Source organism: Nomia melanderi, chromosome 11, assembly GCF_051020985.1.
Source record: "Nomia melanderi isolate GNS246 chromosome 11, iyNomMela1, whole genome shotgun sequence".
Lineage (NCBI taxonomy): Eukaryota > Metazoa > Arthropoda > Insecta > Hymenoptera > Halictidae > Nomia > Nomia melanderi.
Genome location: NC_135009.1, coordinates 16676423 through 16691118, shown reverse-complemented (window position 1 = coordinate 16691118; position 14696 = coordinate 16676423). Strand labels below are relative to the sequence as shown.

Below are 14696 nucleotides of genomic sequence, written 5' to 3'. Positions count from 1 at the left end.
CTTGCGAATTTCTCGGCGCCTATTGCTCCTCGTTTTCTTCGACGCGGCGCGACGCGCGGTGCGGCCAAACGACCGTTTATTGGACGGAACTCGATAACTCGGCGAACTCGAGTGATACCGACGAACGCTTCGGCCGGAACTTCTGAGGTTCGAGGTAAATCTGTGCTGGTTTTATTTTTGTTTGCGTTAGACGGGCCATTGTGAGGCTCTTCCGGCGACAATGGACGCGTCGCGGTTCGGTTTTAATGGTGTGTTAATAGAGGAACGGGAGTTGCTCGCGGATATTTTTGGTTTTGAAGTGAAATTCATTTTGTGGGAGAGATTAGATGTTGGTAATCTTCGATTTTCGGGGATTTGTCGCTCTTCGATCGCTTTATATGTCTCCAACGCCTTCCTCGTCGCCGCTAATTAGCGTCGGCATCCGGAGAAGCGAGACGCGACGCGGAATACCGATCGACGTTGATCGTCACGATCGATTCGAGGATCTAGGGATCTTCGTTCGATTCGAATCGAACTCGGGACGACAGAATTCACGGACCGCGATAACGGTCGATGCTGCAGCGGATCGCGAAACCTTTCGAAAGGTCGTCGTGCTGATTTCACACCTGCCCGATGTAAATTTGCAGCGAACACGGTTCGAGAACTCTCGTTCCGCGTGGCGTGCGTAATTGGTGGAACGCTCGATCATCGAGGCGATTAAACGTGGCGTCGAAAGCGAACGCGGAAACGTAAATGAGCGACGTCAGCGTGCTGGAATCGTGAAAAACCGCACGAAATGCACGTTTCCCAGCTTGTTGAAAATTTATGATATTTACCACGTGTTCTTACATGTATATAGTAACTGGCGATACGCTTAACATTCGCGGGAAGTCGTCCAAGATTAAGAAGGCTTCTAATATGGGGAAGAGTGCTTCTAGAAGAACTCCATTTCCCTTGAAATCGGTATGGTCTGTCTTTGATATTTTTATTACGAATAAAAGTTACCTCGAATCTAACTATGTAGCATTGAAGAGCATTCTTCTGTCTATATGTACGCGTAATTTCAAAGATACAGATCTATTACCATTTTAGAAGCCCGCGATCATTCGAAATTCCTCCAGTGCGTCCGACATGTACAGAAATTTGTTCTGTCAACGATAACTCTTTGATTCCGAGGCTACGTTTGTAATGTATTGAACTTAAAATCGCATTCTCTTTCAACAGGCAAATTAGCCATTTTCTTAAGCTAAAAACACCCTATAAAGACAGTATTCTAAGGGTAGTTTCTCATCTGACTAAAGAACCAACGACAAAATCAAATTCCGCGCCTCAGAAAGCGGTTACTTCGTCAGCGTGCGCATAAAAATAACAGAAGCCCGAATTCAGCGCGTGTTTTCACGATCGTATTCCACGGTGCGACGCTGAAACATCGTCGGTCGGCCGGCGGAATTAGCGAAGGGCTCTTTAGATTTCGTCGGCGTTAAATAAGAGGCAACGGTTAGCCGAACGCTCGCTCAAGCGGGCCGCGGCAGCCCGTCACCGCCGTCAGCGTCGTCGACCCGTTATTTCGAGGGGACGTCGCGAATTCCGTTGCGGCGCGTAAAACGCGCCCTCGTCGCCGCGAAAGCGAAAGGCGAAACTCGACTCGTCTTTCCCTCGGAAACGCCTCACCTCCTCTGATTTTCGCCGGCTCGATCGGGAAACCGATGCGGATCACGATTCGATTAAGCGAATGATCCCGCGGCCGAGAAAGAAATTGAAACGTCCGGAGGCTTCCGGAGGTGTCGCAATTACTCGGCCGCGGGTAAAGGGAAATGGAAGTATCGCGGGAGATGAAACGACGAGCGAAAATGCAAGAGCATTGTGCCGGGAAGCGGATCCTCGCCCTCTGGGAAATACGCGCTGCCAGCGGGGAAATTTAATATCCGAATCGACGTTCTCGTCTAGATACGTACCTGCGTTCACGGTCGCCGACTCGTCCCGATTCCGCGCCGCGCGACGCCGATCGACCGCGGCTCCGGCTTTTTCATTAAGGAAATTGCTCGGCGCGAACTTTCCCGCGACGCGGAAACGTTACGGAACGAAGCTCGCGAGGGCGTATCGGGGCAACCGGCGAAAAGTAAGAGTAAAGCGGGAAGATGATTCGCGGGGGAATAGAAACTTTCCGCGACTAGACGCACCGCGAAACTTTTACCCGCGGACGAACCGGGAGTCCTCCGGTATCGAGAATCGACCTCGAACGTTTCATCCTGACCCTGTCGGAGGTGTATTCACGTTCGTTTTCGTTTGCTCGCAGATTCCGCTCACTCGGGAGATCGCAGCTATTGGAACGCCCGCGATGGCCGCCCGTTTATGGTGAGTACCCACCGGAAACGCGCGAAATGTCGGGGAATCGCGCGCGACGGTGATCCGTGGACTTCCGTTCTGCGGTGTACAGAGCGGGCTAACGTCGCGGGACAGTTTCTCGACGGGAACACGCTCTTGAATGATAGCCGAGGCCGGAGGAACCCGCCGCGCGTTTTCCTGAGAATCCAAGCTCCCCGGAATCCCGCTTGTTCGATGAATTGTGCCCCTACGAGATGCGTCGAGCCATTTTCTCGGATTCGAAGGACGCGCCCTTTCGATTGGATTCGATCGTCGAATGGAGACGGGCTCGCTGAAGCTAATGAAACTCGAATGAGTGCCTGCTGATTTAGTTTCGAGAATAAGACGGAGTTTTCGGCTCCGAGACTCGAGCGGATACGCGGCGAAGACCGCTGTCCGTCTTGTTCTTGAAAATGTTAAGTAGCAGCGGTAACTCGTTGACGACTCCTCGACGTCCGAGCGTCTCGACGTTGAATCCTGACATAATTGCGGAGTAATGATGCTCATTATATTCTATCGGTGTAGCTGTGGATGTGGATGTCGACGTCGGCGTCGGCGGTGACTGCGTCTGCGACGATCGCTATAAATAATCGAGGGAATCCCGAGGTACCAGGAGAAATTGGCGTGTTCAGACATAAACATGGCATACTCCCGTCGAAATATTCGCGAGCGCCCGCGCGCGCGCGCGTGCGTCTCCTTCTCCCTCTCTAATTTTGGCCGGCCGACGAAAACCGTTCGACCGGCGAACGCTCTTTTTCTTCCACGGCCGAGAATGCGTGGCCGACTTTGCTCCAATTTCTATTCTTAACCGAGATATCCCGTAACTTTGAACGATCGGTTCGAGATTCGATCCCGTCCGAGCGACGACCACGCTTCCCGCGGTCGATAGCCGTCGACCGGTTCCTCGACGTCGAGAGCTGCGCCGGGAAAAGTCGTTCGTTTCATTCAGAAGAACGAAGCCAAACGAACGGGGGGCAAGGATGATCGATCGAAGACAGTGGGAGGGGAAAACGTGGGCGGTCGCGGTCGCGGTCGCAGCAGACGACGACGACGACGACGACGACGACGACGACGACGACGACGTTGTGTTGATTCTCCTTTGACCGCGTTCGAATCCCGATTCGCACGCGAAGAAAGGAAAGTCTTTCTCGAGGGCCGCTCTCCAGAATCCGTGTCCCGATAAGCGCGAACAAAAGTATCGGACCGGGAATTCGTCCGTGTGCACGCAGGCGGAAACGAGATTCGTCCTGCCGGTCGCGCGGACGAGCTCGAATTTTCCCAAATATCGATTTTCGGGCGAGTCGCGTCGAGGACAATGTCGGGACGCGTTGACTTTGGTGCGCCCGTCGCTCGGGACCGCCTCCATTTTCCATTCCCCGTCCCGTGCCCCTCGTTCCCGCGTGTTTTCCGCGCGTTTTCCGCGCGCCGTAACGAGCCATTGATCTCGTGGGTCGGCTCCGGGGGGACACCGCGGGCCGGAAACGCGATCTCCGCGGCGGCCGTGGAGCCGCGCGAGGAACGGTCGACGTTGCGAGTGCAACGAATTAACGGTTTCCCGGTTTTCCGGTCTGCCTTAGACGAATCTGGCGCGGCCGAGAACCGAGCAGCGGCAGGGGCAGCGGCGGCGGCGGTATCCGGAGGCGGACGGAGACGCGAGCGTGCCCGTGCTCGTGCCTCTCGACGGACCAGGGAAGAGGGTTGAGCCTCGATCTTATTTCGGCCGAGCGCTCCCAATCTCGCATCCAAAGTGGCTAAGAGCGTAAGTCCTCGTCGAGTGCACCAGGAGTGCCCGAGCGGAGGGGAGGTGCAGGTACAGGTGCAACAGGAGAGACGAGCACCGAGGCGCATGCCTTACCTGGGGCCTGATATGACATCCCGGCTGTCCGCCATGTTTTACACGGTCGAAGTCGGGGACACAAGGTTCACCATCCTCAAACGGTACCAGAACCTGAAGCCGATCGGGTCGGGCGCGCAGGGTATCGTTTGGTAAGTCTCTCCCCAACAACCCTTTCCTCTCTCCCCCTCTCTGTTTCGACTGCGAACGCGGACCCAACTCGAACCGTTCCGCGCGTGTTGCAGTGCGGCGTTCGACACGGTCACCGCTCAGAATGTGGCGATCAAGAAGCTCTCGAGACCCTTTCAGAACGTGACGCACGCGAAGAGGGCCTACAGGGAGTTCAAACTGATGAAGCTGGTGAACCATAAGAACGTGAGTCCCCGCGGCAATCGGCATTCGAACGGTACTCGAACGCGTTGTTTCGTCCTGTGTCGCAGATCATAGGTCTTCTGAACGCGTTCACGCCGCAACGGTCGCTGGACGAGTTTCAGGACGTCTACCTGGTGATGGAGCTGATGGACGCGAACCTGTGCCAGGTGATACAGATGGATCTGGATCACGAGCGCATGTCCTACCTTCTTTACCAAATGCTATGCGGCATCAAGCACTTACACTCGGCCGGTATTATTCACAGGGTGAGTTTAGCATCGGTCGAGGGAGGGTGGGTTGTTCCCCCATGGGAACCGGTGGCCCAGATATTAACCCCGCGTGGCTGTTCGCAGGATCTGAAGCCGAGCAATATCGTGGTCAAGTCCGACTGCACGCTCAAGATTCTCGACTTCGGTTTGGCGAGGACCGCCGGGACGACGTTCATGATGACGCCGTACGTGGTCACGCGGTACTATCGGGCGCCAGAGGTAAGCGTGACGCCGCGCCGCGCGTCGCGTCCTTAGCCACCTATCGTCGCGTCGTAGCAACCGTAGACAGGACCGTCGAGACGCGTTTCCCTACTATACAGTCTGTTCTTTACCCTCCGTCGAGCACAGGTTATCTTGGGCATGGGTTACAAGGAGAACGTGGACATCTGGTCGGTCGGGTGCATCATGGGCGAGATGATTAGGGGCGGCGTGCTGTTTCCCGGCTCGGATCACATCGACCAGTGGAACAAAATAATCGGTACGCCACTTACCGTCCACTCGCCTGCTCCGCGTTGTTCGCGGGAGAACCCTGAAAGGAATGCGGGAGTCATTGGTGGATCAACTTTCATCTTTTCTCATCTTGTTCTCAATGTTAATCTCCTGCTGGCCAACGCTTTACGCTTATCCTGTTAGATCCATGAACAAAATCCCTAGCGAGAGACTCTCTTCTTCTTGTTCTTCTTCTTGTCGCGGGGTTCTTCCTGCGAACAACGCTCTGTACCTAGCCACCGCTCCCAGAACAAATGCGACAAAGCGACTCGATGTTGCAGAACAACTGGGAACACCGGCGCAGGAGTTTATGCAGCGGCTGCAAACGACCGTGAGGAATTACGTGGAGAACAGGCCACGATATCCGGGATACCCGTTCGACAGGCTATTCCCGGACGTACTGTTCCCCTCGGACTCCTCGGAGCACAATAGATTAAAAGGTGAGTAGGTCGACGAGCTGCTAGGGCCGCGCGGCGACATCGATCGCCGCGAAAACTAGGCGGAAACTGCGCGGAAACCGCCGGTTCCGGCGCTCCGGCGCACGGTGGGCTGGATCGGGAAAATAGGTGACATTTTGTTGGAACTCTTCAACCACGGAGGGCATCTGCATCGGGTTTCCACTGAAATTCATGAAAACATCATTCTCTGATAATGATCGTTGACAGTACAGTTTCCGGTATCAAACGTTTCAAAATGTTTAGCTTCCAAAGATCAATACATCTACAATTTCAATTTATCACGCATTTCCTCGTTCCTGACGTCAGCGGACACTTAAGAGGCAAAAACGGTTGATTAGATACCGATACAAAAAGCTTCAGTTCCCAGCGAGGTGTCACTGTAATTCTCGATCCGGGCCGTGCGCCGCTTCGCGCTTTCGTCTCTTCCGTGTTCTTCTTTTCTTCTCTCCTCCCTTTCTTCCTGTCTCTATTGCTCCGGCTTTCTTCTACACGGCGCGTTTCCCTTTCGTTTTTCAGCGAGCCAAGCCAGGGATCTATTGTCGCGCATGCTCGTCATCGACCCCGAGCGACGCATCTCCGTCGACGACGCTCTACTGCACAATTACATAAACGTGTGGTACGACGAGGGCGAAGTGAACGCCGTAAGTGTTGTTGCCGCGGCGTCCTCGTTCGATGCTCGCTCGATGCTCGTTCGATGCTCGCTCGATGCTCGCTCGATGCTCGTGCGAGGACGAAAGCGGAGCCGAACCGATCGGCCGATCGATCGTGGGACTGATCGCCGCGTCCGTCTGTTCGTCTGTTGCAGCCCGCGCCAGCTCCGTACGACCACAGCGTGGACGAGAGGGAGCACACGGTGGAACAGTGGAAGGAGCTGATCTACCAGGAGGTGATGGAATACGAGACGAGTCACAATCCCGCGACGGTAGCCCAGGGGCCGGAGAGCGGCGGCTCCCGGTAGACACGGACCGATCGAGCTTTCGAGGCGTCGGCCGTCTCTCCGAAGACGCACCCGGACTGTCCGATGTCTATCGTATATATACATACACACACACACACACATATATATAAATATATATATATATACCGCGGGAATCCGAGGAAGAGTGACGACGAGTAGAAACTCTTCGCCTCAGGGGGAGAGATGCGGTAACACGCTGTAATCGCGTCCTCCTTCTCCGAAGCCAAGAGGGAAACGGTCCAGGCGGGAAATTTTTGCGAGACGCGCGAGGCCGGAGTATGAGCGCGAGGTGCGCGCGCGACCGAGGAACACCGAGGGAATGATGCACGAGAGCACCGTCACGCCGGGGCGAGGGAGGAAGAAGCGAGGGGGCCGCTGCTCCGTCGCTTTTCCGGAGATCGGATGAAATCGGCGTCGGGAGGAATCACGAGCGTTACTCCGATATGCCGTTTGCGAGAACACACACCAGGCATCACGAGCGCGCGGCTGCGAGACACACGATAAACATGTATAACGATATATTTCCCGTAACCAAAGCATACACGCGATACGACGATACAGCCGTACGGCGACGCGGCGGCCGCGAGGATACCGGAGACGTTCGTCGTCGATTTTTCCTCGGTCTTACTCCTATTTCCGACCCGTTCTCCGTCGCGATGACGAGAAACCCGCGTTACCCGCGTCCGTTCGCGACGCGAGACGAACGTTTTCCGTGATCGAGGCTAGAGAGCCCGACGACGCGTACTCGTCATCGTCGTCGTCGCCGCGGTCCTCCGTCTCTTGTTTTCATTTCGAGAATTCTGCCCGTGTCGCGAAACGCGAGCGCGAGCGCGAACGCGAACGCCAACGCTTCTTTCGTCCGTTTTCTTTTCTCTTTTCCTCCTCTTCTTCTACCTCTTCTACTTCTTCCCTCTGACACTCATTTTCTCTCTGTTTCTCTTCCCCTTTCTCCGTCACTCCGTTACTCTGTTCCCGTGTTCGCGTCTCCATCACCGTTTCCGTTTCGGTGAGAAGCGGGAAGCGCGAGAAAAAGCATTACTGCCATCGAATCGAGAAAGCCTCCGATCCCGCGCCCCTCGGCGCGCGTTCCCCCGCGACGCGTATTCCTACGACGCGTCCGTCGCGCGGCGGTCGGCTCGCGATCTCGTCGAAAACGCCGGGCCGAACTCGAAGCGTCTTTTGCGTCCTTGCGCGGCAATATCTATTTTTCGTATCGTCCTTAGAATTCGGGAACAAATCCGCGATTAAGAGAAAACGAAAAAAAACTGGCGATAGGCGGCGACGAGATCGCGGCCGGTCGCCGCGCGCGAGATCCTTCTCCCCTCGGCGAGGCTCGTTTGCGATCGCGTCTCGAGACGACTCTATACCTCGGACGAGCGGAAACGCGTCCTCGGTCCCCCGAGAGAGGAACGAGGCGCGCGACCACGACGCGCGATCCCGCTTGGGGCTTTTCGTCTTTGCCGATCGAGCGACGAGTTTTCTACGTATATCCCGAAAGCGTCCGACATACAGGGTGTGGCGAGAACAGAAGAGCCCGAGAGCCAGTCCCCGTTTCAATGTCCGTTGCCCCGCGTCCGAATTTCGATTTGTCGTGATCGCGCGTTCAATGTTCGTCGAACGATGTACAATCGTGTATTTTTATAATGCAACCCTTGAAACGCGCGTGCTTTTTGTCTCATCGTTTTCGCGCGCTCGTACGCCACCGATATTTTGTATCGCTAACTTTGTAAGATGGTACCGCGTTCTAATCCAAATTGCAACCATTTCCAGGGGGTGGTACACGGAGGGAAAATTCGAGGAACGGCCTGGGAAGGGGTGGGGTTTGGGGGTTTCGGGGAGAAAGGCCGTGAGACGAGTAGAGGCGAGAGGAAGGGAACCGAGGACGATAAGGCAGGGGTGTGCCAGCTCCACCGACGAACGCGTCGGATGGGAGCGGGCGAGAGTCAGTCGTTGAGTGGACGCGCGAGGAGTCGAGCGATTCGGTTCGTTTCTTCGGAGGACGTACGACGCGGGACGCGCTCGTCGATCGCGTCTTGTCCAGTTGTTCCGAGCGGCCGCTCTTTGCGCGGTCGCGCGAAACGTTGTTCCGTTTGTTTGCTTCGTTCTGTTCCTCCCCATTGGTTTCCTTTGAATTTCACTGTCGGCGAACAAACGACAATAATCGGCGAACCCGAGGCACCCGACGATCTCGTCCGCGTGCGTGCGCGGAGGCGCGAACCCGATTCGCCTCGACGTCCTTCGTTTCCGTTGCGTCGCGCGAACAAGGATCTCTCGTTGGAAGTCAGCTCTCGCGAGACCGTTTTTCGCTCGACGTCGCTCCGCTCTTCGATGTTTATCTTAAGTTTAGAACAAGTATCGCGACCGTTGTATATTTCCGAAGGATCGTGCGATGCGCCTCTGAAACGTCGACCGACGGCTCGCAGGCTGGGACCGCACAGATGCAGGGACAAAGGGGACCGTCCGTTCGCGATGCTCGCGTTCGAGAACGAGACGATAGGTATCAGCGGATCTCTCGCGTTTACGGTATCCCATGGATATGGAGGTCCCGTCGCTATGCGTTGGGAGTCTCCTTTGCACGGGGTCAGATGGAAGGAGCGAACGATTCCGTTTGTTCCTGGAGCGGTTTTAGCCGATAAGCGGTCGGACAACTGGTCAAAGGCGTACGTTACACCTCAGCGTTAAGCTCGAACTAGCGGAATGCGCGTTATTCCAAAGCGACACGTTTGTGGCAATATCTGTACAGTAGCCGGCTAGACAAATGGGACTGAAAATATGATCGTTTCAACGGCGACAGTAATTGACAATGACGACCACGACTAAACCACGACCACGACCATGCTAACGCTAACGATAACGATGACGGCAGCGACGAGGGTAAAGACGAGTGCGACACTATTGGTGATTACTATTTTATTATTATTATTATTATTATTATTATTATTATTCTAATTATAATTATAATTATTATAATAATAATTATTATTATTATTACTTTTATTATTGCGTCTATTATTAGTACTATTACTAATATTATTATTATGTACATTTTATTTCTATTATTATTATTATTGTTATTATTATTATTATTATTATTATTATTATCATTATATTGTACGAATTATTGTATTTATTACGATTTATTACGAATCCAATTATCGACGATCGCGAGGGGACAGTGAAAGAAGTGTAATGTGAACGTTGAACTTTTATTTTCCACGACGATAGTTATGTGAATATATTGCTACAGTCCGATCCAAATAATCAAGCTTTTGTAACACTAATTGTAATAAAGCAACGGTGATACTGCTAATCGCGTGATTGTATCGCACACGGTAACAATATCGGATACGAGCGACGCATAAACACAGTCGAGTCGAATCGGAATCGAACGACGACGACGCGCGAGAAATCTTTGGGAATCGACGCGTAAGACCGGAAACGCTTAGGTTTCACGTCGTTCTCTTTCTCCTGTTGTCTTTCCCTCGTTCGCCTTTGTCGCCTTGGTCTCGCCCTCTGTCGCAAAACTATCGGCCGCCTGATAGCGAGAAGCTATCCCCCTCCTCGTGCGAGGGTCCAGAGCCTCGTTTCTCTTCCGCGCGTATGCGAGTACGTCCCTCCTTTCGCCGCGCTGTTTCTTCGCGACGTTCGCGAGGTTCGCGCGGCGAAGCCAACCGAAAGGATTACTCGGTGAACCGTGATTCCTTGGAATTTCGTCCAGCTCTCCTCGAGCCAAAGCACAGTATTTCGACGCATTCGACGACGCGCCCGCGAGCTTTTCCTTGTCCGCCGCGTCGACGTATATATAATATATATATATATATATATCTCTCCTATTCTACGCGCAACGGCGAGCCGACGAAGGCCGACGAGGGCTGAACCAGGATCCGCCAAGCCGGTCGCGATATTCGCCGCGGTGTCTCGGGATTTCCAAAGATTTTTCGAGCTGTCGCGCTTCGAAGGGAGAACTCGAGCGACACGCTTGTCGCGTGAACGCGTATAGACATGTACCGTAGATGGGAACGGGAACCGAGAAACGGGTAACGGCGCCGTTAAGCTCCGCGGCACGCGCCGCCGCCGCCGCCGCCGCCGACTTTTCTTCTCTCATCGTAGACCGAGCCGACAATCCTAGAGGATGACGCTGCTTGATAACGCGGTAACGATCGACGATAATAAACACAGCAATATAGCAATAGATATAACGTTAACGTGACGAATATACGATAGTAATCGACGCGCCGCGCGACTTTGCCGGGGGAACCGCGCGCTCTCCCTCTTTCCTCGACGGGAAAAACGGCGACTCTTACGAGACGAAGAGGGCGCCGGACGGACTCCCGCCATCGTGGACGCGTAAACGAGTAGCAACGAGACCGATTGGTACAGAGGCGCGAGTACACGATACGTGCCGATTTTTACCAGGGAAATAACGTAGACCGTCGTACGCGAACTTTCCGAATTTGAACGAGCCGCCAACCTTGTGCAACCTTTCGAACGCGCAATATCGGCATCGGGTCAAACAGAACGAACGGTCGTACCGAAATAACAACCGACAAAGGAAAATTGTAATAATATTCGTAAGGAGGATAACGCTAACGATAATAATAACGATAATTATTGATAATATTAATATTAATCTTAATATTAACGTTAATAATAATAATTATAAGGAATAATAACAATAGCTATTAAATAATACTATCGCTAACGATACCATTAACATTACTAATAACGATACAAATAATAAAAGAATAGTAATAATAACGATAATGATAATACTACTAATAATAATAACGATAATACCAATAATAATATTAATAATAATAATAACGATAATACTAAATAATAATAATAATAATAATAATAATAATAATAATCATGTCCATGCCTGTCGTGAAAAGGAAAACGAAGCATAACATAACCGGGTACCTTCTAAGTGACGTGCCTTTGAGACTCTTCGAAGCAGACGATTGGTTCGTCGTTAGCCTTCGGCTTTGCTCGCGGAGAATCGACGCTCCTCGAGTGCGTCCGTATTGCGCGTTTCAAGGGGGGGACATCCGTGCGTCGGGCCGCGCGTCCGACCGCGCGGCGCAAACGCGTAGTGGTGAGCATGGCGGTCGCCGGTTCGTTTTCGTTTCTCGGTTCTCTCTCCGCGCAAAAGAAAACAGAAAAAAATCATTTTAGGCCGTAGGAACAGAGAGAATCGGACAAGCCAATGAGACAGCGGGGGAGATCCAGCGAAATGGCTCGAAGCCGCCGGTAAAATTTAGGGAAATCGATTCAACTAACGATTTACCGATAATCCGTTTGTTCTGTTTTTCTTTTTAGCACGATAAACGTGATACTATATACGAAAACAAGGAAATATTTTGATCGATTTAAATCGAGAGGAATGGGGTCGACTTAGGGGGTGGGGTGGGGCGGGGCAAACGGGGAGGAAATAATAATAAAAGAAAAAACAAGCAGATCATAATAATGTCCATGTTGCTAAATATTAGCGGTGAAGTAGTATGCGTGTAGCGACGTCTTATTAGTTTAAATTAGTCTTTAAACACGGGGGTCAGCGGAGAGGAGACAGCGTGACTAGATAGTGAGAGAGAACGAAGAAAGAACGAGAGAGTGAGAGTGAGAGAGAGAGAGAGTAAGTGTGCGTATGTGTGTGTGCGTGGAAGTGAACAGGAAGAAAGGAAACGAGACAGAGGACCGAGAAACGTTGAGTGAGAGGAATGCCGCGCAACCTTCGAAGTGTGTGTGTGTAAACAAGTACACGTGGAAAGGAAGATGGAGGATGCGTGCGAGAGACGTAGAAAACGATCGACCGAACGAACAAAAAAACAAAAAAACAGTCTGGGCGAGAACCGATCGATGCCGACGGACACACGGTACGTACGCGCATACACAAACAACACGAGAGAAACAGAAAAAAAAAAAGAAACATACGCGAGAGACACGCGCACACGTAAAAAACACAGAGACACGATTCGAGGAGCCGAGGACAGAGAGAAGACATACTCCGGTTACACAAGCCGCACGACGCATAGTAGACGTAGATGAGAAAACGTTAGAGTATAGATTTCTAGGTAGATTTATCGAGCCCGTTCCTTCGTATTAGATAGATATTGGTAGTCCTAGAGATGCCCGATGCGGCGCGACGTCAGACGAGCGTGAAGAGACAGCTTTCGCTCGGACCGCGAAACCTTTTCGCTTCCCGCCGAGGACAAGGCGTTGGACGACGATGCTCGACGATCGCCGATGCTTTCCCATTCCGTGTCCTGTGTTGCGCGTCTCTCTCTCTGTATACCTTCTTTTCGTGGTTCCCCCGCCCGTCCCCTACGTTTCCCGCGTTCCCGGTGCTCCGCGAGAAACTCTCGGAGTCGTGATCGACCGATCGCAGCAATAAAACGTTCCCCGAAGGTGTTCGGTTCGGCCGGGAAGCGTCGGCGAGCATTCGAGTCGCGCGGGAGAGTTCAACGGATTCGTTTTGTATGTTACAGGGGCCCGATCCTTTTCTCGTCGTCGATCTCTCCCGCGAGCGAACGCGGACGACGCGCGGATCCGAGAGTGCAACCGATCGAGACGGATCGATCGCGGACTAATTATCGATTGTCAGCGCGGAGCGAGGACTCGAGCCGAGTCGAGCCGAGTCGTGCCGAGTCGTGCCGAGTCGTGTCGTGTCGTGTGTCGCGTCGTGTCGCGTCGAGCGGAAGAAAAAGAACGATTCGGAGCGAGGAGGAGACCGGATACGGGAAAATCACGGCCAGAGTGATCACGCGGAGCGTACACGTAAATTATTATAAATATTAATGCATTAATATTATCGAGTATATACCTCTTCTGTACATATAATTCAAGAAAACAACAATAACGAGATTATCGATCGTCGTAACGGTTACACCAAACACCGAGAGCAAATGGCGTCTCGCGTGATTCTCATTTTCTTTCTTGCTACTGCGACAATTAACGACGACGACGACGACTACGACGATTATCATGACAACGACGACGTCGACGACGCTAACGAACGATTATGTTGCGTGGATGAAATACGAACGAATAATGTAATTATATTATCACGACGATACGATGTAGCGGTATGATCCACACCACGGTATAAATATTATAAATACATCAGATACGACGAAGATCACGTTGGCAATGAGGAACGGTGATTTTTATTATTGCCATCATTAACTGTTACCATTATTTTTCATTGTCGTTGAATAACAGCACTATTTTCAGCGTCTGCTATTCTGTGCGTACCCCTCGGTTGTCATTATTACTATTATTACCATTATTACCATTACCGCTATTATCATTCTGATTATCAGCAGAGCTACAATCGTTGATAGTGTCGCAACGCGACGCGAGATATTCCGCGGGCAGCGAATGCGAGGTGGAGAGAGGAGGGAGCGAAAAAGGGTGAGCGAGTGTATTTGTACGAGCGAACCGAAGCGTTGTATCGTCCGCCGCGGTCCAACGCGCGCGAGCCGGCCGTGGGCGCGTAGCACGAATCTTAACAATTAGATCTAGACACTGACAAGGGGTTCCTAAGTCTTCTGAAGGCGATTCTTTCGAATCGCGTTTCGCGATTCATATAGCTAGTACGAACGAAACACACACACCACGGGTCTGTCGAGTGCACGGAATCTCGTGACGGAATCTCGCGACGGAATCTCGCGACGGAATCCGTCGATCCCCCTTCGTTCGCCGTGCGAGGCTCCTGCTTTCGTCGCAGCGATCACCGTTAACGGCTACAATGGAAAACGCCGCGACGCGACCGAACGAATCGAAACCTTCGGCCAGAAAACCTGCTCGAAAGGATTCTCGTCACCGGCGCTTCTTCGACGTTCTGCCCATAAACGATCGTCCCTGTCGTTGTTTATCGACAGAACCGAGCCGAGCCGACTCGAACCGATGCTCGAGCGTTGCTGTTGGTTAAAAGTGAATAAAACAGAACTGAGAAACCACCATTTTCTTTC

General features: G+C 52.4%; 1 protein-coding gene across 4 annotated transcripts in view; it reads left to right on the top strand.

Annotated features, from left to right (window-relative positions):
- Window positions 1-14685, top strand: part of bsk (mitogen-activated protein kinase dJNK) — a 56295-nt gene extending 41610 nt beyond the window's left edge. For all 4 annotated transcript variants that reach the window (XM_076371887.1, XM_076371884.1, XM_076371885.1 and 1 more), the window contains 8 exons: window positions 3921-4329; window positions 4423-4552; window positions 4618-4815; window positions 4903-5037; window positions 5167-5296; window positions 5589-5747; window positions 6282-6406; window positions 6571-14685. In XM_076371887.1, the coding sequence (XP_076228002.1) occupies window positions 4190-4329; window positions 4423-4552; window positions 4618-4815; window positions 4903-5037; window positions 5167-5296; window positions 5589-5747; window positions 6282-6406; window positions 6571-6723 (1170 nt within the window). In that variant the 5' untranslated portion in view covers window positions 3921-4189 and the 3' untranslated portion in view covers window positions 6724-14685. The remainder of the gene's footprint in view (window positions 1-3920; window positions 4330-4422; window positions 4553-4617; window positions 4816-4902; window positions 5038-5166; window positions 5297-5588; window positions 5748-6281; window positions 6407-6570) is intronic.
- The last annotated feature ends 11 nt before the right edge of the window (window positions 14686-14696 follow it).